General features: G+C 43.8%; 1 protein-coding gene across 1 annotated transcript in view; it reads right to left on the reverse strand.

Annotated features, from left to right (window-relative positions):
* Positions 1-25,512, reverse strand: part of ETV5 (ETS variant transcription factor 5) — a 59,254-nt gene extending 33,742 nt beyond the window's left edge. Inside the window, exons 1-5 of the mRNA XM_040252630.1 lie at positions 25,359-25,512; positions 22,147-22,264; positions 21,938-22,025; positions 21,757-21,804; positions 21,615-21,665 (exon numbers count right to left, since the gene is read on the reverse strand). Coding sequence (XP_040108564.1) covers positions 21,615-21,665; positions 21,757-21,804; positions 21,938-22,025; positions 22,147-22,191 — 232 coding nt within the window. The 5' untranslated portion in view covers positions 22,192-22,264; positions 25,359-25,512. The remainder of the gene's footprint in view (positions 1-21,614; positions 21,666-21,756; positions 21,805-21,937; positions 22,026-22,146; positions 22,265-25,358) is intronic.
* Positions 25,513-25,929: the final 417 nt, after the last annotated feature.

Here is a 25,929-nt window from a genome sequence, read left to right on the forward strand (position 1 = left end):
TAATGTCTTCAGAAATACCATACACCCATTTTGAAAGTTTTAAGTTTTGGCTAATTCTGATACCTGTGAGCGCTCAGTTGTGTCTGACTCTTTGAGGCCCCATGGACTATATAAAAGCCCATGAGGTGCCTCAGCCCATGGAATTCTCCAGGCAAGAATATTGGAGTGGGTTGTCATTCTCTTCTCCAGAAGATCTTCCCAACCCAGGGAAGAAAGCCATGTTTCTTGCATCTCCTGCCACCTGGGAAGCCCAATTCTGATGTCTTAATTTCCTCAAATCTACATGGCATTCCTTGTGTGTACCACACCATTTTGGCTCCACATTATATGGTACCTTCTATTATACCATAACTGTCCTATACCTGGACTCTTATGTTCTCTATCCAAAGGAGGAATTCGAGAAGTAACTGAGTGCTGTGGTTTGAATTGTTGTAACCTCCCAAATTCATATGTTGAAATTCTAATGTCCTATGTGATATTAGGGGGAGGGGCCTTTGGAAGATGATTAGATCATGAGGGCAGAGGTATCTGAGGACACAAGTCTATGAAGGGGAGCCCTCGGTACCATGGTCTCAAACTTCTAGCTTCCAGAACAGTGAGAAATAAATTTATGTTGTCTATTAACTCCCCAGTTTGTAGTATCATTGTTTAGTCGCTAAGTTGCATCTGACTCTCTGCAACCCCATGGACTGTAGCCTGCCAGGTTTCCCTGACCTTCATTACCTCCTGGAGTTTGCTCAAACTCATGTCTAGTGAGTCAGTGACGCTATCCAACCATCTCATCCTCTGCTGTCTTCTTTTGCCTTCAATTTTCCCCTTCAAGCTCTACTAAGATTCAGGGGTTATATTCCCAATTAATTTTTAAAATTTGATGGCAGGGTCCACATTTACCTTTCAAGGCTAGATGTGATGTTAGTCATATTTCCGCCCGCCCCCCCCCCCCCCCCCCCCGGTCCCGCCCCTTGGGAGTCAACCATTCAAAGCAGGGAGAAGAGAGTGGAATGTGGCAGGAATGAGATTTGGAAGTTTCACAGATAATGGACAGGAAAGCCAGGAGGGGGCCGTGTGAGGGGTAAGGAAGGAGGCTCAGTCTCCACAGAGAGGTTGCTGGGTCAGAGGATGTATGAAAGAGCCTGACAGTCATGTGCATGTGTTTTAAGCAGGAAAGTAGAAGCCAAGGAATGCTTGTAACTTTTAACCTGCTCCCTCTTTGTAAAATGAGATATATCATGCTGCCTTGAGAAATAAGATGGCACAGCACCTTGCAGATGGTGCTATGATGTTGTATAATCATACACTATGGTTTCAAAAATAGAGTACTTACCTTCACACAGATGACTTACTAAACCATGACAGAGACTGAGGACTATAAACCATGGCAATGAATCCCAAATAAAAGAGGAGCATGAACTCCTGAAGAAGTTTAAGGAAAAAAAAAAGCTGTTTGACTATTTGAATTGATAAACATTTTCTACAACAGAAAACTTGAGTTTAATTAAGCTCAGTTACAGAAGATGGACCCATAAAGCCAACGATGTCCTATGACCAATTGCTGGCAAATATGGGCCACCTTCCTTATTGCAAAGGTTTCTTTCATTCAAGCGTCCATTGATTCATTTGTTGAGTATCTTCCATGGGTCAGGTTCCTGAAGGTGCTAGGGATACGCTGGTAAACAAAATAGACACAGTGGTCCTTTTCCTCATGGCATGCATAATTTAGTGAGGGATCTGACTTTTAGCATCTTCCGATAAATGTAATCAGAGTTGGACTAGAGTCTGTCTGATAGTCCACTTAATTTAGGTTATGGATAAGGACCCTGAGGCCCAGAGGAGTTAAAGGAATGGCTTAAGGTCTTGAAGCTGCTGATACTGGGGAGGAAAGGAAGGAAGAGCGCCCCCACCTGTCATCTCAGTCATCTACCACACTGACAGAAATGGGCGATAATGCACTCACCCACTATGCTCATCAAAAAGAGGACATAAACCCTGTTTTCAAGGAAAACAACAAAAATACCACATTACACCTGATTGAGAGAAAGTGTTCTAGAACAAAAGAACAATGGATAACTAATACCTCTGGAAAAGAACCAGGTAGACCAAGAAAGAGGCAACCAGACGGATCCCTTATTGGCCGTGGCTAGTTTACTTAACAGTATTTTATCCAATCTTCCGAACCCAGTGAGAAAGCTGCTTTCATTGTCTCCATTTTAGAGATGAGAAAAATCAAGGCTCAAAAGGTAATCTGGCAAAGTCTCCTAGCTCTAAGTGGTCAGTATACCAATCAGTTGTCAGTCATTCCATTATATTGCCTCCCAAATGGAATCTGAGCAAAAAGGACTAAATCAAAAAGGGATTAAAACAAATAGGGAAAGAGATGGAGAAAGAAGACAACTGCAGAGAAGCAGAAGAATGCTACTTGCCAGTTCTCGGGGTCTGTGTCCTCGAGTACTCTGTGCTCTCTAGCTGCTGACATGCCTGCCACATCTGAAGCCACTCAAGGACTTACACTTCCTCCTGTTTCTAGGTCCCCCAAATGCTCAGGTTCCCTCCCTCACTCCTACTAGCAACAAACATCTCTTGATTCTAGTGGTTCCTACTTCTTAGTCCTTGCCTCCCATCCTAGTATTCCATCTAATAAGATCTCATTCCCCCTTCTATTGTCCAGCTAATCAAAATCTTTTCAGACAGCTGAAGGCACCGTGGAAGAGCTGATCTACAGCCAGTCACTGACCAGTTAGATGCCACACTGTTGCTGTGGATACCCTCGTGCACCCCCATATGCCCTGCCCCTCCTGAAGCTGCTGCTTGACAATTCCCTCCTAAATGCTACCTCTGAGACAAAAACACTGTGAGTGAGCTCTCTGGACCTCTACTTGACTATCAGAACTCTGTTAAGGATCCATACACAAATGAGAGTCTCCACTTGTCAGGGGCAGGAAAGACGGGTTGGCTGGCTGATAAGATATGTCTATATCCGTGGGCATGCACTACAAAGTACAATGTGTTGCTCTGTAGACCACCATAACACCTTTTAAATTTTAGATAGGATGTTCACAAATCAACCAACTTAATTTCATAGTTTCTTTTCTTACTAGGAAACTCCTTGGAAGATTTTTCTATCTGACACCATGATCAAAAATCAAGCCTGATCCTAGCCAGTGCAGTAAGTTAAGAAAAATGAATAAAAGGAAAAACAAGAAGGAAAAATAACTCAATCACTTATTGCCAAGGTGGGTACATAGAAAATATGAAAGTATCCACCAAGTATGAGAATCAATAAGCTAACTTACCAAGATCACTGGCTACAAGGCAAGTACATAAAAAGAATGACTTACATACACAGTAACCTAAACAATGTGAAATTGAAATAGCAACAGATAGCATCAAATACCCAGGAACACATCCAATAAAAGACATGCAAGGTAGCTAAACTGAACTATAAAACCCGGAGGAAAATCAAAGAATTCTAAATAAATAGAAGAATACATCAGTTCACAGGCTGGAAGGCTTGATACTACAAAGATATTAATTCTTCTCAAATTTATCTATAGGCTCAGTATAATCCCAAACTAAATCTCAGTACTCAGAAATGAGAAGGAAGAAATTACAATCAAGCTTTACCAGGGAGTCTCACAAAAATAAAAAAAGCCAGATACTACATGACCCCATTTACAATAACATTCAAAAGGAAACAGAATTATTCTATGGTGTTTCAAGTCAGGATGGTGGTTACTCCTGTCTCTAGGGGTGGTGCCTCTTTAGGGGGCACGTAGAGTCTCCTTGGAGAAGGCAACGGCAACCCACTCCAGTACTCTTGCCTGGAAAATCCCATGGATGGAGGAGCCTGGTAGGCTGCAGTCCATGGAGTCTCGAAGTCAGACCCGACCGAGCGACTTCCCTTTCACTTTTCACTTTCATGCATTGGAGAAGGAAATGGCAACCCACTCCCGTGTTCTTGCCTGGAGAATCCCAGGGATGGGGGAGCCTGGTGGGCTGCCATCTATGGGGTCGCACAGAGTCAGACACGACTGAAGCGACTTAGCAGTAGCAGTAGCAGAGTCTCCTCACTCTCATAAATTCTAGGTCTTGATCTAAATGCCTGTACCATTTGTGAAAATTTATCAAGCTACTCTTGTTATGCATTTCAGTTGTTTCTATTTAAACAGCCCTGAGACTTCCCTGGTGGCCCAGTGGTCAGGACTCCACACTACGTTTGATCCCTAGTTGCGGACCTAGGATCCTACATGCCTTGGGGCCCGGCCGCCAAAGAAGGCAGCTCCTGTCCTGGTCAAACAGCACCACTGAGTTAACACTAAGATTTCTTCAAGCTTTGGAAAATCTTTCTTCTGTGATGGTGCAGAAGCAGCCTTTCAAGAAATAACCCAATTGTTTCAAAATAGAAAAAAGTAGACAAACTAACCCATTCAAGAGAAATAATAATTCCGTCTGACAAAATCTGTTTCCTGCCCACAAGTACAGGCCTGTGGATTCTGTCCAAGGCAGCTACGATGCCAGTGCTGGCAGTGAACTTCACTATTTCAGCGCAGAGGAGCAAAACAAAGGAAAACACTTTTGTTGAATGTTACGATAAATGACAGTTGGAGTCAAAAGGAATTTTTTCAGAAAGACAAAACCCACCTTGTCTAATAAGCCTTTCCTTTGGTGCCTCATGATCGTCAAAGTTTCAATTCGCCACAGCCTTTGTTGTGAATACATACGTTTATGTAATACAGCATTTATGTAATAGACACTGAGTGTTAAAGAAACTGCCAATCAGTTACAGCGCGGTCTGACCAGGGAGAGACTAAGCCAGTCCTGCGTCTTTGGCTTCACACAGAGGCTCTGCGTGCTTCTCTTAGGTGTGGTGTTAAGGTTTTGTTTTGGGTTTTCCTCTCCACCTTCTTCAGTTTCATTTTCATTCCCTTCCTCTAGAGCAGACTCATCTGTCCCAAATCAGCGAGCAGGCCTGACCTCAGGGCAGACCTTATTTGGTTAGGCCTGACAGCCATGATCTTACTGTACATGGAAGGTTGTGTCTCATGATGCAAGTTGACCAGAACACTAACATCTGCCTCCACGTGGCACATCCTTGCGGCTATGTCCCAGTGCCAGCCCATGTCTCTAGAGCCTCTCATAGCACTTGTAAACAAATGTGGTGCGGATGTACACGGCCATGGTTGAGAGACTTTTCAGGATTCCCAGAGCCATAATCCTACAAAGAAGCGTCATCCCTCAGCTTACTGTTCTCTCTGCCACCAACATTGGGTCACTGTTCCTTTCTCAGACCACTACCACCTCACCTCCTTTTCCTCTGGAGGAAGAGATACACACAGTGTAGTTCCAAGAATGGTGGCAGGGGGAGCCCGATATATCTGCCTATTCTGCTCTTTGGTTGTGGTGGCGAGTAGAATACCAGGAAAGAAGACAGAGGGACATGTCAACTTAAAAATGATGTTGGCAAAATAGAGCACGTGTGGTCTCTACTCCCCTGATTACTCCTAACTTGTCAGGGTGCCCACTGGCAAAGACCAGAGGGGGCTTTAAGTCACTAGATGTGGTGTCCCTTGAGTTCTGCACACAAAGAAACCCCAAAAGACCTACTTTCCAACATACTGCTGACTTTCCTTAGTGCTGGCCTTCCTTGGACAAACTCTGAGACAAAGCATAGTCAGCCAGTTAGTAAGAAAAGGATAGGCAGGCTGAGGTTTATTTAAGTTCTACTATATTACTGGAAGTTTGAAATAAGTCTTTATTTTAGTTTACTACTACTTTGAGTAGATTAGAAACCATTTCAAACATAAAACATATTCCTAATCTTGGTATTTCTTGTAATTGCTATAGCAAATGACAAGGACAGGCTATAATTCCCTGTTCTGGGAACCAAAAGAGGTTCAAGGGAGATTAAGTGGACAGGTTCTGGCACTTAAAGAATATCTGGAAAAATATCTGGATGCCTTTTGGATTTCTAAACCAAATAAGAGACATGCTCAAACCCGTTTGAATGGATGGTTAGCACTGTTTCTGCCTGGCAACAGTTTCTAAAAATAAAAATTTGAAATGTTATCAAATTTAGGGGCACAAGTTCTAAAAGTAGAATTGGTGGAGATACAGGGGACTGCCATTTTCTCTAATATCTGACAGTGCTAACCTTTGTTAAGCATAAATTTAAAAATTGAACGTAGCAAAAATCATCCATAAATAGTAAAAAATCAACTATTTAGTAAGCTGTGCTAAAGACTGTAAGTCCCTCAAAAGCCTTCTCTTCAAACATGCACAAACCTCTCCATTTGACTCACTCTGTTCTTTCACCAGTGTTTTAAGGTCAACAAAATAACATGGATATGAGGTGAGAAAACCCTCAACATAGGGAATTTCCATGCCTAAGGTCAGCATTTCTGTATGTTTGTGTTTCTACATATCCTTTAAATATGTACCCTAAAAAGTCAACTACAAAACACCTGGCCAGGACTCTTCAAAAAAAAAAAAGTCAGTGTTACTGGGGGAAGGAGGGCAAGGTGGGCAGATTCTTGTCCGAGATAAGAGATGTAACAATAAGCTTGATGTACGATTCTTCAATCCTAGATCAAAAACAATATTGATATCAGTTATAAAAGACAGCTGGGGAATTCTGAGTATTACTGAATAAAAGTTAATTTTCTTAGACTATGTAGAAGAATGTCCTCAGTCTTTTGAGATGCACACTGAAGTATCTGGGGGCGAAATGTGATAAAGCTTGCAACTTTCCAATAACTTGGAAAGAATATATAGAGAAATGAAGTAAATGTAGCAATATGTCTTGAAAAAAAAATCAATAAAACGGCTATTATATCATCTCCTCTGAGATACTTGGGAGAAAAAAAACCTATCTTATGGTTGACTAAACAGGTCAGCAAACGTGCTAACAACTTCAAAACCATGCCCTTACACATGAAGGAAGTCACCCCTGGCCTATTACCAAACCTGAAGAAGACTGTCCTGTTTATCTGTACCTTTTACCATGTTTGGATAATACAGCCCCAGGAATCTAAAATTACACAAGGACAAATGTTGTCACACTCTAACATCTAAGCCAGTGGTTTTCAAATATTTTTTTGGCCCTGGCCCACTTAGAAAGGAGAAGGGAACACCGGAGAGGGAAAAATAAACTGCCACTGTTATCACCATGACGACGGTCCATGCCACTTCTACAGCTGCTGGGTAAAAAGGCCGCAATTACACGAGTACAAAATAGTAACAAAAGTAAAATCGACCAGTAGTTCCGTATACACATTAATAACACATTCAACAGGAACTAAAACAGAAGCTCAACTCAAGATCACAAAGCATTTTTGGAAACAATAAAATGGAGAATGTCCACTCCTTGTGAATGTCTGTGCATGACTGGTTTAGAACACAACCAGAAGACAGGACAACTCAGATTTCGTCGCCTGAGTCCTCAGGAGGGCACCCTGCAGCCATCACCAACCTGTGCTGGTGACAGAAGGAATGAAAGTTCTCTTCCCCAATGCTCTCCTTCACACTTCCCTCTAAGCAGCTGGTTTGGCTCCTTCTGCCCAAAGAGGTTAAGCATGGCCAGGGCCCAGAGAGGAGGTTGGAAACGGGTGACCTGGTCTTTTGGGGCCCTGAGTACTTGGGGGTGGGGAGAAAGGCACAAGAGTTTCTGGGGGCTCCAACTGGCCCAACCTAGCTTATTAGGATAAGGGATCAGAAAAGAGTGGAGCTTAAGACCTAAATTGTGTTAAGTCTGTTGGCTTGGAGAATCCTCTGTGCATTTGTCTTGGGAATCAAGAATGGCAGCAGGACTCTGGGCTGGAAACAAGGCTCTCCATGTAACTCATGGGAAATATGACAAACGTCTGGTGCAGCCAACGTCTGGGTGAGCAGACCACATCTAGGGGCTGAGGTTTCCGGGTAGGTTCATTCTGAATCTCAAACAGCAAGAACAGCTCTATTTGTCCTGGGCAAAGTCCTACATGGAGAAAGCAAGGTTTCTCTTCTGGGATAGAATTTAGTATCAGTAGGTATAGGAAAAGATCTCTTCATGATTGTCATAGCAATGGTATTCATGATTTTAAGTAATCTGTTTTCCATCATACTAATAAATTTACATAGTTTAAGAAATCAAATACAACTACAAGGTTTATGGTAAGTAGCAATAATATTCAGGGTTTTAGACTAGAGATTAATCATGGTGGTAGGAATTATGGTGTTGATTATTCCAGTTTATTACTTCCTTGTTTCTCAGTGAGGACCAAAGGACTGGATATTAATTACCCTGGTGGTATATCTTGGGACCCTAGGGTAAAGAATCAACCCTAAAGTAGCAGAATTCATCAATTAACAACTATGGAAGTCCTCCCTATATGGTCAATACAATCTTCTGTACAATAAATAACACAAGAGCCAAATTAGAAACTGATAAAGCTAGTTCCTAGAACATCTGGTGCCAGGAATCAGATTTCTTCCATGCTGCGGAAAAAACCTACAGTCAGCATAAGACAGGCTTTGGGAATTGGGGTGTGGACGAAAAAAAAAAAAACCCACTCTACTTTTCATGATTTAGAGCTAGAAATTTGGGATAATATGGTCAGCTTGAGAAAAACGTCTTTGAACTTATCATCGTGGTATGAACATCGGGAAAAGGCTATCAGATCTCAACAAATAGGGTTAGAATTACACAGTACTGGAACAGGAACAACCCAAGAGCAAGATTTGAATCTTGACAACTCTGCATGAAGATGGCTAGGGAATACCAGAGCGAAATAATAACCTGCAGAAGTAGAGCTAGGTTTTGTTACAGTGGAAAAAGAGGTGAGGGAAGAAGACAATTCTCTTACTCGTAAGAGTAAATGAGGTTATACCAAGTATCAATAGTTGGAAATTCTAGGGCAGGAATCTTTGGGGGAATTTAAGTCCAGGAATACTTTGTTGGTGAGTTTATATAAAAAATGATCTTTGAAAGATGGTATGCATTGGGAATTTGGGATTAATGCATGTGTGTGTGCACGCATGAGTAGTCGCTCAGTCATGTCTGATTCTTTGCGACCCCATGGGACTGTAGCTGCCAGGTTCCTCTGTCCATGGGTTTCTCCAGGCAAGAATACTGAAGTGGCTTGCTATTTCTACCTCCAGGGAAATCTTCTCAACCCAGGGAACAAACCTGAGTCTCCTACGTCTCCTGCATTGTGGGCAGATTCTTTACCTGCTAAGCCACTGGAGAAACTGAGGATTGGATGTGTATATACTGCTATATTTAATACAGATAACCAACAAGACCCTACCATATAGCACAGGGAACTCTGCTCAGTATTCTGTAATAAACTAAATGGGCAAAGAATTTTAAAAAGAATAGATACATGTATATGTCTAATGGAATCCCTCTGCTGTACACCTGAAACTAACATTACATTGTTAGTCAATTATGCTCCAATATAAAATAAAAAGTTTTTAACAAAGGTATGGAGACTGTCTCCAGAGAGACCCCTATCAGTTCACAAATGGGATGGGCAGAAAAACAGGGTTAGCAGGGACATGAGATTACTTCAGAATTCTGAAAATGGAAACCTAGAGGTCTTGAATACAAGTTTAGAAATGAAAGGGAGGAAAAGGAGCTCAAAAAGAAAAAAATGGCCCAACTTTGAAAAGGTATAAATAGCATCAGTAGAGAGCAGTATCTGAAACTCCTGAGAGGTCACCTGCAAAGGCGGTGGAATTTCTCCTGAGAGACAGGAATTAAGGGTTATTGATAGAATGTCTCCCACCTGGGTTTTAAATTAGACAACAAAATTGATACCACGAAGAAGTTAAAACCATGCTCTGTAAGCCCCTCTTCCATTTTGTTTACCAGGGATGACCCTAAATCTCTGCTATGGACTCAAGCTGACAAAGAGTGATACGGGTCTAGGTTGTGTCCTAGACAATCACTGGGCTTGCCAAACGCTGCTGTCTCTCAGGGAAAGGGTTCACATTGGGTTGTGCTTCAGTGACAAGAAGCTGCGATGCTCATACTGGCTCTGGAGAGTACTGCTACTGCTAAGTCGCTTCAGTCGTGTCCGACTCAGTGCGACCCCATAGACAGCAGCCCACCAGGCTCCCCCATCCCTGGGACTCTCCAGGCAAGAACACTGGAGTGGGTTGCCATTTCCTTCTCCAATGCATGAAAGTGAAAAGTGAAAGGGAAGTCGCTCAGTCGTGTCCGACTCTTAGAGACCCCATGGACTGCAGCCCACCAGGCTCCTCCGCCCATGGGATTTTCCAGGCAAGAGTACTGGAGTGGGGTACCATTGCCTTCTCTGGAGAGTAACGTGGTGCTAAATTGTGTTTGGGTGGGACTGATGTTACAGTATTTTACGCTCTTACTGTTTCCTGGAATGTGAAATATATGACACAAGATATTAATATCTCGGAGATATTAGATATTAATATATTGGAGTTCTCAATGGAGAACTCCAGCTCTGAAGATACCAAAGCTCCAGCTTCAGGGGCCCCCAGGTTGTAGCTTCTGTTAGACCTCCAAACAAAGCCCTGAGGCTAGGGTAAAAGCAGGAAAAGATAAGTGGCAGTTTTACTTATAAAGGGATTTTAATTTCTCTGTGGAAAAGAGGAACTGACTGAACAAGGGGGTTATACTTTATATTGGGGGTATTTTTATTAGGTTGGGATCTTATTTGAACTAGAATGTTTATATTTTTCTAGAGGCTTCCCAGGTGGCCCTAGTGGTAAAGAACTCGCCTACCAATGCAGGAGACATGAGAGACATGGGTTGGGTCTGGAAGATTCCCCAGAGGAGGGCATGGCAACCCACTCCAGTATTCTTGCCTGGAGAATCCCATGGACAGAGGAGTCTGGTGGGCTACAGTTCAAGGAGTTGCAAAGAGTCAGACAAGACTGAAGCGACTTAGTATGCACGCACGTTTATGTTTTCTAGTAAATTCATATAATGGGGAGGAGAGGTGGGTGATTTGGAGGTTTGCTTCTGTTAGGCCCAGCTCGATGACTAATTACATCATCCCACCAAGTTTCCTTCCTCTTCCACTGCCTCTTCCAGCAACAGCAGCCGCTGGCTGAAATACCATTGGGCAAAGATGAAAAACTAAATTTCGCCTATGGAAGTCAGTTTGGCAGGTATTAATGTACACTTGCAACCCAAAAGGTAGAATTGCACCACCCAGGCTGACCACTCAAAATGTGTGTGGGGTCCTCTAGTCTCCAGGGGGTGCTCCAGGTTCCCCCTACCTCTTTATTCCCCCCTCCAGAGAGGAAAAATCATGACCCAAGTCAAGGAAGATGCCCAAGTCCTTAAGGGTGGGCAGGGGGCATAGCTTTGGCTAGGAAGAGAAGGGGGCCTCAAGGCCGTCCATTTACCTCTTCTTCTGCAAGGGGGCTGAAAACGCTGGGAGAGGCTGGGAAGAGGTCAAAGTGGTGGGCTAAGCACAGGGAAGCCTGAATGGCCAAGGAGTCCTCAAGGGGGACCTGTGGGCCAGGGGCGAGTCTGCCAGGGTAAAGAGGTTACTGCTCATGTCCTTGGTTATTGACTAGGAGGACTAGTTTCTAACTGGAATTTAGGATATTGGCCTTATCCTTTCTTCACCTCTACTAGTACTAACAGTAATGACAGGTGATTTTCTTTTTTAAAGGGTTTCTATTCTAAGTATGGCTAAAATAGACGGAAAAAGACTCTTTAATACTTTTTTCTCCTCCCCAAAGAAGTGGTCATGTTAGTAAGAGGGACCCACCTTGGATGAATGTAGTAAGTCAGGAATGTCCTGACTCACAGAAGGGAACTGCAGGTCAGAAAGAAGACGTATTACTGAACAGCTACATGTCCTCAGCACAAAACTGCATCTTTCAAATCGTCATTTCCAAACAGAAAACGGGTGTTCTCAAACAGGGAAGATAATCTAATGCCAATGGTAGTAGACAGGTTGATTTTTTTGACCCAGATGAACTGGTTTCAGATTGACTTCCTTCAAGTTCACACTCTTGCCACACTTCAGCATTATCCTTGAAACAGCTTGGATTTGTGTAGTTTCTTTTCTTCCAGCGACTCATTTATCCTAACAATTTAGGGCTGTTATTTTAGAATTCCGAAAATGGAAACCCAGAGGCCTTGAAGAGTTAGAAATGAAAGGGAGAAAAAGGAGCTTAGAAAAGAAGAGGCCCAACTCTGACTGAAGTACGGCTTGCGTGTTAGTAGGTTCGGGGCTCTGCCATCAGAGAATGTTGCACAGCACGTGTATTCTAATTGCATCAGGGTCACATCCCTACACTCTGGGCTGTGGAGAAACCAATATGATAGACAACTTCTTTATCTTTCACCATCAAGAGAGAGGCCTAGAGAGAGCCCTGTCCTCCCAGCTCTGTTGGAGGCGCAGGGCTGGCCTCCCGCACTGTAGGCTTTTCGTCAGCCACAGCAGACTCTAGCATGAGGGGCTGCTCACGATGGAACACACCGTCAGGAAAGGGGGAAACAGGGCAATCCTCCTGAATAAAGAAAAAATGCAAAACAAGCCTTCTTTAACAGCCCTTCTGTAATTTATTCCCAATTCATTTGATTCTCATCCAAACTGGCATTAAAGCAGCAACAATACTTGAAGTGGGATTTAATCACTGTGGAAAATTTTACCTTCAAGTTTAAAATTCATCTTAAAAATGTAACAGGAGGAAACTCAAACCCTAAGGAAAGTGGCTTCCCCTCCGAGAGAATCATTCCCCTCTATCTACAGCTCTGCTGCTCCTAAAGGCAGAAATGTGTCAAGTGTGTGAGGAGTGCCTACACCGTGACTTGACCCCTCGCACAGAGTCTTACTGGGGTACAGCGTTAGATGCACAAAATCTAGAGGCAGCCTGGAAAGACTTGGGTAGAGTTTGCATTTTAAAAGAAGAATCAGAAAATGAAAAATGGCCCTAGCTCATTTTTTTTCTATTCACTCCTAAGGTCACCCCAAGGACTCTTAGAACTAATGTTACAGACTTACCTCCGTGCAGGCTGGAGGCTGGTGTTGGGGGCTGCTGAACAACAGGGTAGGGAGGGAACAGAACGGAGTGGTGGTGTGCAAAGAGAAGGACGCTGTGGCTCAGGCAGGGGTGAAGAAACAAAAGACGGGGGTTCTCTGCTTTTGGACACTGAGAGCCTAAGAGAAACTGGTTGCTTCTTGCTTCAACAAGAATGGAAATTGAGAAGCAGGGATTATGTTTAATTTGTCAAAATACAGACTACATTAAAGCCCTATGCTGCTATCTCCTTATTCCCCAAGAAATAAAGATTTCAAGGCTGGTGGGGAAGAAAAGAAAAGGAAGCTGGAGAGGAGCAGAAATGTTCTGACTCTGAGGGTACCCCCAGCACAGTGACATGATCATCACTGAGTTATTCTCTACTAAAACTCAGATTAGGAAACGTGGGGGTAGGCCTTCCAGGATCTGGTCTTTACTGTGGGCAGCTGAGTAGAGGAGACATCCCCCCTCTCCTTCTATTCTACCTTTTCTATGGGAAAAGTATAAGAGACCCTCATTAAGTGCCCTTTCAGGCAATTACAAAGCATTTCCAGGCACTCGGCTGAAAAGTGTTTATGTAAGCTAAGTCCTCCTCAGCCCCTCTGGAGAAGCAGCACAAACATCAGCATCCTCTTACACAGCAGATATCTAGGGTTACCTCCTGAGAGGTTTCAAACTCTCACAAAAGGACAATCAGCCCAGGCCTGTTCTTTTTTTTTATAGGGAAAGGAAGACATCCTTGGAAAACCAATTTATAGCAAGGGAAATATTTCAGAAAAAAAAATCCTTACAGCAAAACACAAACGCAAATAGCCTCGTTAGGTTGTGAGGATGAAGAGCAGAAACTAAGAGATCTTAGTTGAAAACCCTGAGAAAATGGCACTGTATCATTACTATCAAGTTTTGTTTTGGTTTTTAATGGACTGTCCTTTATGCTTATCAAGACAGCCATGGTCTAGCCCACACAGACCTTTTGGGGTTGGGGGTTGTCTGTGAGCTGTTAGCCAAGAGCCCGGGAGATGTTTAGGGTGGGCAATATTGAGGCAAGTGTACCCCTAGAAGCTGGCCTAGTTTTGGAGTGAGGAGGCCACTCTGATTTGGGGGTTCATCAGAGGCTGGGTTCATTCTAGCACTTCCTGAGATGTTCATTTGATGAGGTAAGGCATTTGAGTGCCCAGTGGGAGAGTTTACCTGAGGAGCAGTCTGGGAAGGGTCACTTTAAAATGATATGTTTCTGGCCACAATGGGAAACTAAATGGGAGAGAGACTGCCAAGGAGTGGAGAAGTTGTAGCTGAGTCCTCCCATGTTAAAAGATACATGTGAGTGCTGTGGCAGGCAAACACCCCACCAGTTCTTCAGGACTGGAATAAAGACTGGAGAAGAGGAGGCAGGAATCTTCAGTGGAGAGATAAAGCCACAGCCCCAAGGGAACCAAGAGATAAAAGGCTAATATCCTCAGATCAAGTCTCAACACCTCTCTCTCCAGGGAAGCTAAACCACCCTCTTCTATTATCACTCCTCTAGACAACTTCAGTCTAAAATGAGAGACAAAGCGGTGGGGGCAGATCGGAGGGTCAGTAGCAGCCCTTCGGCCTAAACCCAGGCCACCAGCCTGGTAGTTGGAGGGTTAAAAATCAGCACTTAAAAGAAAACTCAAACCCTATTAAGCCCAGGCTTGGAGAACAGGGAGCAGCAGGGAAGCCAAAGGAAACTAATTTTGGAGGTTCTCCAAACTGCCAATCACAAGCATATTTCTAACAGTCCCAGTGTTGTTTGAGTTGGTTGTTTTTCCACAGGCTGCACAATGGGGTCTGGTTATTCATTGAAAAAGTCTGCAAGGGAGCCCCGCCCTCCATTCACAACCAATTTGGAATGCTCCATTCAGGCAAGGGGGGTGGGGAACTCGGCAGCTCAGCTCGCTGGGGCAGACGGAGCAGAGCCCAGCTGTCGCTGCAGGGACGCTTGCTCGCCCAGCGCGCAGTGTTTATGTAAGAAATTCAGACACTGCAGGCGCCTGCCTGCTCCACACTCTCCCTAAGACTCAGATGGCCGAGTCCCTGGCTGAAATCTGCAAGGGTGTGCAAGTCAGCTCTAAGTGAGGTCGGCAAGTGCCCTCTGGCAAAAAGAATCTATCTTGCGCTGCCCACTTCAGAAACTGATTGTAGCTACCAGCTGAAACAGACTTCAGTGGTATTTCTCCTGCCCCCAGGGGTGAGCTGGTTTGCATTAGAGGACAGCTCTCCATGGAAGCTCAGCCTTTCCAGACTCCTAGCTTTTCCATTCCAATAACAGTATTGGGAGCCACCTGGTTTCCTCCCCAAGGGAGTGGGTCTCTGGAGACACTACAGGAGTCTGGCTGCAAAGGGGGGAGGGGTCAAGCTACCTATTATGAACAGTTTCACAGTTCCTTTTCCTGGATTTGCATCCGGCCTGAAAGGTTTATAATACTCCCCCTGAATGCTCATGAGACATCAAAAGAGAAGAGATCTATAGTCTGTGAGTGAAACCTACTCCAAGGGCAACACAAAGTACAAGGCTAAAAACTGATTGGGTTTCTATTCTTTTCAAACCTTCAATAATCACCCTAAGGAAGATGTTATGAAGCCAGTCTAGTGTAGACTTCGTTTCAAGGGAAGAATATGCTGCGGCAGGAAAACCAGATCCAGGGGATAAATGTTAGCACGTGGGTTTTCCTTCTTTTTCAAAACATATTTGACTATTTTCAAATGTCTTATGTGGACCACTTCTCACTGCCTGCCCCCACTGCCACAAGCCAGTGAACTCAGATGGTTGACCGCTGGAAGCATTTCTCTGAATCCAACTAACCAGACTCTCCATTCAGTGCCTTGGCTGCTCTGCAGAACAGCCTGAAACTGCTGGCTAGATCTTATCCTGCTCCCTGGAATCTTCACCCTCAGCTGCAGCTTTCGTCTAGATGCTCCTCCTGTTAGGCAGGGGTGCCTCTTTGCTAGGCAGGGCCCCTTTATGAAGGGACTCTTCTCAACTGTAACATCCGAGTTTCTGAGTTGCTAGTCCACTGTCATTTACCTGCCACACTCAAAGGTGGACTTAACCTTTTGGTTACACACCTGCACACTCATGTGTGCACCCACCCAGGCACACTAGGGGCCTAGTGTCTTTGTGTCTCCTTTATTTTAAGCTGAGTCTTTTACAGGAATGGGACAATGATAAAAACTGACGACCAAAGCCTCTGTCAAAAGAGCTTGATGAGTTCACAAAATGAATTTTTAAAAAAGAAACCTAATCCGGTACTGGCATCCTCATGCCTGGCACTTGTCCAAGAGCTGGGAGCTGCAACATGACAAGACTCCAAGCTCCTTGGACTGCAAGTGGAGAAGCGCTATGTGCCAGGGCACAGATGGGGCCCAGGCTGCCTCAAGGGCAGCCATGTGCCCGAGGGGGGGCTGTCAGCCTCTGAGCCCACATGAGCTTTATCACAATTAAAACCCCAGAAACATGTGGAGGAACAGTCTCTGGGTAGAGGATTACACATCCGACCCTACCCCACCCCACCAGTGGTAATGTTTTTTCTAGGACTGAAGTTAAAACAGTGATACTAGATGGGTGAAATGGCAGATAATAGAAATTCTCAGCTTTATCAGACTACCCACATCTTAATCTTAAGGCAGAAGAATGCTGAAAAACAGGGTATAGACTGTAATTTCATGATGCTGGGATTTTGTTACCTCTGGAATCTACAAAAGTGATCTGCCCAGCAGACACAGGTATAATTTTCTATCCTAAGTCTTTTGCACCAAACATGGAAGACTGGAAGGGTTACTGGGTTTTATTAGAGGATTGAGAGCAGAGAGACATAGAAGAGGAAGAGAAAAAGTCTGTTGTTTTTAATAAGCCTAACTGAATTAAAGTTAGATGAAAACAGATTTTGTGTAAACACATGGCTCTGTTCAATAAATGGGAATGCTAGGGCTTTGGTTCTTAGGAGTCCTGCATTATACGGATTTTGGATGCTATCAAGGATAGGATTTCAAATCATGTAGCCCTTTCTCAGTGGTAAGGTAGGGAGTGGGCTAGCTAACAAAGACATTGAAAGGTTTGTAAAAATTGGAGTCAAATAACCTCTAGCTTTCCTGCTCTTGCTTTAGCTCTCTTGTTTCTCCTCTCTACCTTCAGAGCTATAGGCTCTGGAAAAGGATTAAATAAGAGCCTCAACTCCCTCAAGCCTCTTATTTTTAAAGTGCCTACTGTTGTCTTTTTCACCTTGTGTTAAGAAAGGCTTTAGGATGCTCCTTTCATATAGAAATGGCCCAAGAACAGAAAGCAAGTAAACGGAGAGTTTGCTACAGTACTTCTGGGGCCTTCTCCCAGAGGAAGTCACTCCTCCCCCACCATATCAACCTCCTGAGCAGTTAAAAAAAAAAAATCCAGATGAATAATCTCATATTGAAATGGGATTAAGATCAATATACTTTAGGTTCAAGGGCTGCCATAACAGTTAATCCTGTTTCCCAGCCATCTATTGCAAATGCCTTTATGAAAAGTTGATTTTATCAGTTAATTAGCCAGTCTTAGGAAATTACCCTTACTTCCTCCAGTAAGTCCATTCTTTTTGAAGCACAGATCTAAGAACACTTCAAGGGGAAAACACGGCCATTTGGATTTTAAAACCATTCTTTAAACTATATTTGTTTAAGATCATGTTTTAAAATAAGATTTTACCGTGTCTTTTCCTCAATGTAAAATATTTTAGTTCTTCAAAATGCTGACAGGTATAACAGTCACAATATCACAGTGAAATGAGTGAAATTTTAAAAAATCAAAACTTAAATCTGCATTTAAAAACGCTATGTATATATGCTAGAACCTAGTAATACCCTAGGTTTCCCTGAGGGCTCAGCGGTAAAGAATCCACCTGCAATGCAGAAGACACAGGTTCAATCCCTGGGTCAGGAAGACTCCCTGGAGGAGGAAATGGCAACCCACTTCAGTATTTTTGCCTGGGAAATTCTAGGGACAGAGGAGACTGGTGGGCTATAGTCCATGGTTCCTAAAGAATCAGACTGAGAAAAGAGAGTAATACCCTAAGATGCCCGAACAATCAGTTCAGAAAACTGAATGAATATTAAGGTGTTCAAACAAACAGTTCAGAAAACTGAATGATCAACTCCCACCCCTAACCCAACACTAAGCACTTTGATTGTTATCCTTGGTTTCGATTTGCAGCTGATTCTGTAAAATGTAGTACACACTTATTTACTGGCCCAGATTCCGTGGCTTGGTAGCTCTGTGTGTTACTGCACACATAGCTAAACACATTTATAACACACAGGATACACGGTGTGTACACACACAAACGTCTTTTGGAAAACATGCCAGTTTTCTGATTTTTCTGTTTTATCATTTCTCTTTCTTCCAAATCCTATGCACAAAACTCAAAGCACCAAGGTACTGAATAAGTTTCTTGGGACTGTAGAATGAAGAGAACTATGGGTTAGACTGGGCAGCCCACTCTCAACCAGGCTTTCCTAAGGGCCAGCTCCAGGCATCTGAAATCATGAGGGAGCCTCTGAGTGTGACAGTGCCCTTGGCTCTGCAGCTTTGTGAGAGCTTCTTTAAGGATAGGATTTTATATACTTTTCCTCCCTCGTTTCACTTAACCCCTCCCATTTGCCCCTAATCACCGGTGTGTCTCCAGCTGTCTGGACCTTATATTATCCTCTTAATAAAATCAAAGGGTTAGGCAAGACCATCTCTAAAAGGGACTTGTAGCTCAAACTATCTGGGATCTTCAGGGTTATTTATCAGGATCAAGGGACAATGGGTGGCAAAGGCAGAACCCCTATGTCTATAGGTGGCACTTTTTATTCCCTTGAACATAACCTTTTAAGAGATTCTGGGCGGGATACTTAACCAACTTCTGTATTTGTGAAGTAAGGGGAAACCTATACAACTAGAAGTAGGCTGGGCATTTCTATAAGACTTAAATGTCTCACCTCTCTTTTAACTCTTAAGAACAGTGGTTTCATTTATTAAAAAAAAAACTTATGAATGGATGCCTATGGGTAGGAACCCAAATCTGGAAAATATAAAAAACATCTTTAGAAGCTGAGTTGACAGCGTTTACCAAAAAAAGTAAGCCATCATCTTCAAACCTGACCTTCTAAAATAAGTTACCCACATTACTTGGTATTTCTTTTTCTCTCACATACATACCAAAACTCTCACATACAACATGGAAAACTAGTCAAGTCAACAGTAACAGGAAAGGTAGACTACTGCTCATGGCAGGTCACATAAGAGTATTTGTTACAAATGTTTCAGCCACCCTAGGGGAGGGATTTGCTTTACCCGGCAAGTGCAAGTTTGGTTTCCAGTTCATTGATCCAGTGATTTAAACTGGTTCGAAAGATTTTATTAAAGTTGCATGAGCTTCTCCTCCTTCCCTGGAACAGTCAGGGCTCTTCCAGAAGGGGGCTGGAGTGGAAGCTGATCCTCAATAGGAGATTGTGAAATGCACTCACAGAGAAAGGATCTGCCCAGCCCTGGGCTCTGCCAGCTCCCATGAGTCTATACTGTCTGTCTCAACTGCAGTGAAAAGTCACACATATAACAGCAAGGAGACATAGTTCAAGAATACACCTCCCCACATCCGTGTTCCTGCCTAACCTCTGTCTGAATCTATCCTTCTTTTGGCTGCATCTCTAGAAAGAAGAGTCAGAGAAGGGGGGAAAATTCTCAAAGACTCTCTGAGGCTACTCAAACAGACAGAAAACCCCAACCTTAAGTTAAAGCAAAAAGCAAACAAAGAAACACATCACACTTGGTAAGCAGAAACATCTCCCAAAGCAGCTCCATTTTAGGTATGGCACTTTAAAGAACTTAGCACATTCTATCTGCCGAGCTGGAATTATTTCTAAGGAGCCAGAACACATTTATTGATTCCTTTACTGAAGCCTCTTCCTGCAGATAAATATCTATCCAAATATCCTGTCTGCTGACATCTTTCTCTAAGGAACCTACCTCTGCTTCAGCACATGAAATCTATCTGAATGCAGTCATCTCACCTCCCTTCTAACTCTTTTGGGTTATAGAGAAACAAACAAAAGTGTCATAAAAGCATTTCAAAGAACCTCTGCCAAGAAAGCCTCCCAAACAGACTGCAGTTTATGCTGCTCTGAGCAAGAACTGGAAAGGCTGGGCCAAACTGTCAACACAGAACAAAGTCGAATTACAATCCTGTCTTTTATCTTGTGCGCGCGCGCGCGTGCACACACACACACACACACACACACACACACTCTCTCTCTCTCTCTCTCTCTTTAGGTTATCTTTCTTTAGCCCTTCAGTGGCAAGTTTCCCAATCATTTGAAAGCAATCAGAGGGCAATAATTAACATGCATTTACTTTCCGATAGAAAACATCCACACCAAGCTGTGACAAAGCTAAGGTAACCCTGCATCTGTGAGTTACAGTTTGTTCCCTTTTCACATTTCCTAGCATCTCCCCAGGAATATGAGGCCTATCATTAAAGAATGTTTAGCTAGTACCTCTGGCCTTTCATGTATTGATTTAGAATATGCAGCTTTTACTTAGATCCAAAGATATCCTCTCTCCCAGTGGCATTTTTACACACACACACACACAAGATAAGACAAAGCTGGGGAAAATGTGTTGGTGCAAAATGAGAAATCAAATCCTTGCCTGGCTCAGGTGCTTGCTATTATAAACTATGACTAAGACACAAATTTTTCTATGATGCAACTCTCAAGAGGCAGCATTTTCTCCAGGCCTCTCTTCTAAACCTGCTCATTCGCCAGTGACTAATGCTCTCTAGAGCTGCCCTGTGCTGCTCAAATTTCATCAGCCAGCTTTGTCCTTGATAGCTCTGACTGGACCATAAAAGCTCCCAGACCTGTTGAGGACAGCCCCCAAAAGATCAGTGCAAAGCTAACTGTGCCCTTGCCAGCACCCTAGAGCCGTCTTCTGAGCTTCCATGGCATTTGTTATCTCAGTGATATGAGCACTTAAAAACCATTTTAAGTAAAGGTTTTTACTCTTCTCTGAATGATAGTCTTGACAACTACATGAAAAATAAGTGTAAACCAGGTCACTCTGTGACCATTTTTTGGTCAACTTTGAGCTAGAAAAGAAATTAACATGTTGGGTGAAGCCACAAATTAACTGGAATCTTTCATTAACTATTTTCTGCACCTTTAAAAGAAAAAAAAACGTCAGGCTCATGATTTCTGTCAAGGACTTAATTTATAAAAACCCCCAAAAACCACTGGAAGAGAATGTCTGATTAATGGATGCTTGGTCCAGTAACTTATATATAACTTTAGTTAACTTAAGAATTTAGGATTTTTTGAGCTTGAAGTTTTGCAAAATTCTTTAGGCAAAAATTTTAAGATAAAATCATATTTGGTAAACCTTACCTGTAATAAAAGTACTTTAGAAATAACTTCAGTAAGGAACAGAACGAGAGTTTGGGGAGGGGGTTAATTTTGAATTATTAAAAGAAACCAAACACATACCACTGTCCAAAGAGGCTGGCTACAGCTGAAAAGTATTCTAGACATGGATGATCGAGGACCAAACACTCCCAGAACACATGTGCCACCACCAGAGAGGTACTTACAGTTATCAGACTGAAAATCTGGGACAAACTGTTCGTCATCAGGAACTTGTGCTAGAAAAGAGATTTTTATTTTAGATCTTTAAGTTTTATTAAAAAGCACAGTAAAATGTTTTATGTGGAAAACAACAGCCAAGAAACTTGCCTTCAGCTAACCAAGCCTCTTGAAGTTGACTGAGATCCTGAAACAACTCTGGAATTGAAAACAGAAGACACCAGAATGAGGAGAATTCTCCTAGGGGGAAGAGGGAAGAAGCTGGCTGTGTGCTGCAGTTTTCACAGGGAGCCATATGAACAAGCCACAACAGAGGGAAGAGCTGCACTACCTTCAGAATCATGAGCCAGATCTGTGTCCAAAAACTTCCTCTTTCTGTCAATCACAGGCCGCCCTCTACTCTCCTCTGACCGAGATTTCTGAAAGAGGCCAATAGACAGTTAAGACGTAAGTGTAGTAAAGGGGTCCAAAGGGGGCTGTGCCATAAGACTCACGTTCAAAGAAGGAAGACAAAACAAACCAAAAGCCACATAAACTTACCCCTGGGACCATAAACGGGACTTGTTGATCATAAAACCCATCCATGGTGCTTCCAACGTCTCTAATATCACTTTGGAAGGTTTCAGCATTGAGCAATTTCTAGGGGGAAGGGGTCCTCCTGTAACAGGAATTTGGGAGATTTTAACCCAGGTGAGGGGAAAGAAGTGAAGTGATTTTATATTGCTTGTTCTTTTAGCAATGTTCTTTTCTGTGGGAAATCACTCACTTACTCTGAGGTACTTAAAGACCACCACTCAAGGTGTAAGCTTTATAGACTAACCTGGGCTTGATTAAGGGCATCAAAGATTCATGGAACACTTAGTGCCAAATCCATTCACCTAGTCATTCTTTTAATCTTTTTTATTTAATCACTAAGATTATAGGTTTACTACCGTCTGTCTCCTACCAAAAAAAAAAAAAGACCTTATTTTCATCTAAAAAGATGATTTCAAGATTCTTTCTGTAAGAAGATTCCCCACCGTGTTTGTAGTGTTAGGTTTTTTTTTTTTTAGACAATTTAATTTTTGATAGTACAGTGACAGGAAGTAGAGAAACTGGGTTTAAGCATTCCAAATTATTTGCAATTAAGAATCTGACATACATAGTGCTTCTAAAAGTATTTTGTAGGTCAGTGGTAAAAAACTATATATAGTTCCAAGAATATAAGGATCCAGAGATATACTTATCTTCAGATACAACTCTTCATTAAAACTTAAATCTTTTGTCCAAACAGGTATAGTGTTGATAATGTCACAGATATCTCCATGGCAACTCACAAAGAAAGCTATAACATTTCCAACTTTTAAAAGAATAAAATAGCTAAGAAAACTAATGCATAAAGTTAACTAAATTCCATTACACATAGTTTAAATGCATCTCTACCACAGATCTTTAAAAATCATTAAAAGTAAAAGTTTCATGGAAAGAAAAATCTGTTTATTATAGTGAAATCAATTTTTCTTACATGATTTAGAAAATTAAACTGTTTCAGTACTGTCAAGTATTGGGTTTTGGAAAGAGAGGCTGGGGATCCAAATGGACAGGAGGGAACTGTTTCTAATTTGGAAGGTATAAAGTAACAATGTCAGGAAGGTACCATTCTTCAAATAAAAATTCAGTTAGGTCAATAAAATGGGAGAAATATTAATTTCACTCACCCCAGCTCTAAGCAATTCAAAATAATTAAGGATAAATCTTTTTAACTAGTATACAAATTTTAAATAGGGAACCTTTTCTCAGTGGGCAATGGCATCCAATTTGTTTTTCATACTGTGTGAAGCATATCAAATTTTTGTATGTTAGTATACAAGGAAACCCTTCACCGCCAGCCTCCCCTCCGCACCTTAGTCCAGGTAATAAAATATTTTCAAAGTCAGAGGGAGAGGAGCAAAACTACACACTTCGTAACTTCCTAGAAAAACACTCCAGGTAGCTTGCCTGCATGCCTTCCAAACAAGCGCTAAAAAGTTCAACATAAAGTTTTCTTCCCAAATGTCACCAACCCGTAAACAAAATCAGAGAGGGCATCAGCAGCGAGTTGAAGGGCAAGAAAACGAGTTCTCTGTAGCCTTCAAAAATTTGTCAGTTTAAATAAGTCATGGCCTTAGAAAGTCTGTAAACGTCTATAGCAGAAGTGGACAACGGGTAGGAGATCGGAGGGGTAGATACTTTCAGAGATTCACAATGAAATACGACGCAAAAATACTTCACCATGAAAAGCAAAAATAGTTTTTAAAAAATTAAAGAAGCTGTTATAAGCAAACCCAAAAGAAGAGGTAACAAAGTTCTTTAAAGCAGCTCTCAAAGTTCAAGGGCTAGAAAAATCGCGTTCAAAGTATACATATTTTTTTAAGCTTGAAGGGAAAGCTCGAATTCATCCAGGAGTTTAGACCACTTCCTTTGTGCCCCCCCCCCACCCCGGTACCCCCAGGAAAAACTTTAACACAGCTTAGCGGCGCGATCGAGGCCCCTCCCCCGCGGCGCGCAGCGGGCCCGGTTTTATGAATGAGAGAGCGAGCCGCAGCCGCCACATCAGGTAAAGGCTGTAACTGGATCCCTCGCACTGGGCCCCATTCACAAAACAAGACACACTTCCACCCAATTCCCAGCCTTCTCCATTCATGAAAACTCCTTCAGATGAGCCCCCGCCCCCACTCCCAACGCAAGCCCTGCCTCCGACGCAGGCCCCTCACCCCAGCGTTTTAGGAAGAAAGCTCAATGCTTCATTCACAAAAAAAGGAAAAGAAAAAAAAAAAAAAAAAGCCGCAGGGAGCAGCGAGCCAACGAAAGAAACCCGCTTCATTCATAAAGTCACCCACATTCATAAAAACGAGCTGCGGCGCCGGGAGCTACCAACCGCCTGCAATCCTTCCCCCACCCCAAAACCTCTTCCAAACATCTCTCTTTGGCACCCCTCCTCAATCAGGAGTTCGGCTCCCCCCTAGAGGTCCCCTCCCCTCTGAAAATTCGGTCAGATCCCAAATCCAGCTCGAAGCTCCAACGTCTCTCCATCCCCCTCCGCACCCATCTTTTTCTTTTCCACCATCCCCAGGCCGCGGTTCTTATGTTCCCCGATTTCTCCAGAATCGCCGGCAACCTGACGCCCTGTCTGCTGGGGGTGGGATGGGGGGATTGGGTGTCCGGTTTCCACAACCTGAAACTTGCAAGGCCTGCATAAGTTCCTGGCCGACCCCCAACGCCACACGCTGCACATGCCTATGTCACTTTACCCCTCCTGGTACTGGGGTGGGGGCGCATCACCTCTCAAATCTTCTCCCTAAGCTGCTTTCTGCCGCCTCCTCCCCACTGCAAAGATCGGCGGAGTGCCTCTTCTCGCGAGCCTCCAAGTCCCCTCGAGGTTCTCAGATCTCCAGAGACTGTAAAGACCGCAACTCCGCACCCTTCCATCCCCACCCAGGAGCCCCCGCACCTCGCGTTCCCGCCGGCCTCCCCCGCGACGTGCGGAAACCCGTTCTCCTCGCGCTCCGGAACCGTTAGCCGCCCCCGTCCGACGCCTCCCAGGAACCGAACCGGACCGGGCCCCGGGAGGAGAGGGGAGCGGTGAGCTCCGCGAGGGAGGGGTGGCCCAACCTCGATTTAAAAAGTGCACCCCGACTTTGAAGATTCTGAATCAGCCAGTGAACTCTAGCCAGCTGGGCCCTTCCTGGACACCGCACTCAGAAGCCCCCGTTGTCCACTTGACGCCCCCTCACCTGAGGCGGTGGCTCTCCTCCCCTTGCAGCGGCCCCGGGGCGCAGGCGCGCTCACGCACGCGCGCACCGGGCCTGGGAGCCTAGGCTAATGGCTGGGCTGAACCGCTCCGAGAACACTGAACCGCTCCGCGCACCAGCGGCTGGACTCTGCGCCGCAGCTGCCAACCAGGCTGGAGCGCTGGCCCGGCCCCCAGCGGCCTGCCGCTCCGCCCTCTGCTATTGGCCCGCGGCTGTAGCCCAGCCGCGTTCCCATTGGCCCGAGGCCGCTCCAGCGGCTGTCCATCGCTTCTTGTTTACCCTGTCTGCGGGCAAATCCAGCCAAGCCGCCCCATCAACTCCGATTCCCATTGGTCAACAGCGCGTCCCTCCCTACCCCCCAGGGGTCTGTTTTGCATAATTTATGCAGTGGGGGACCATTGACCAATCAGCTAAGGCTTGTTTATATAATGAATATAAGGACGTTTTTCATTCATAAAAAACGCGACCTGAGGGGGAAGCTTAGCTGAGTCAGAGAAGCACTTAAAGGGGCAGAGAACCTCGAGGAGCTGCCGTTCCTTCCTCGCAGCTCTCT

Source organism: Oryx dammah, unplaced genomic scaffold, assembly GCF_014754425.2.
Source record: "Oryx dammah isolate SB20612 unplaced genomic scaffold, SCBI_Odam_1.1 HiC_scaffold_2, whole genome shotgun sequence".
Lineage (NCBI taxonomy): Eukaryota > Metazoa > Chordata > Mammalia > Artiodactyla > Bovidae > Oryx > Oryx dammah.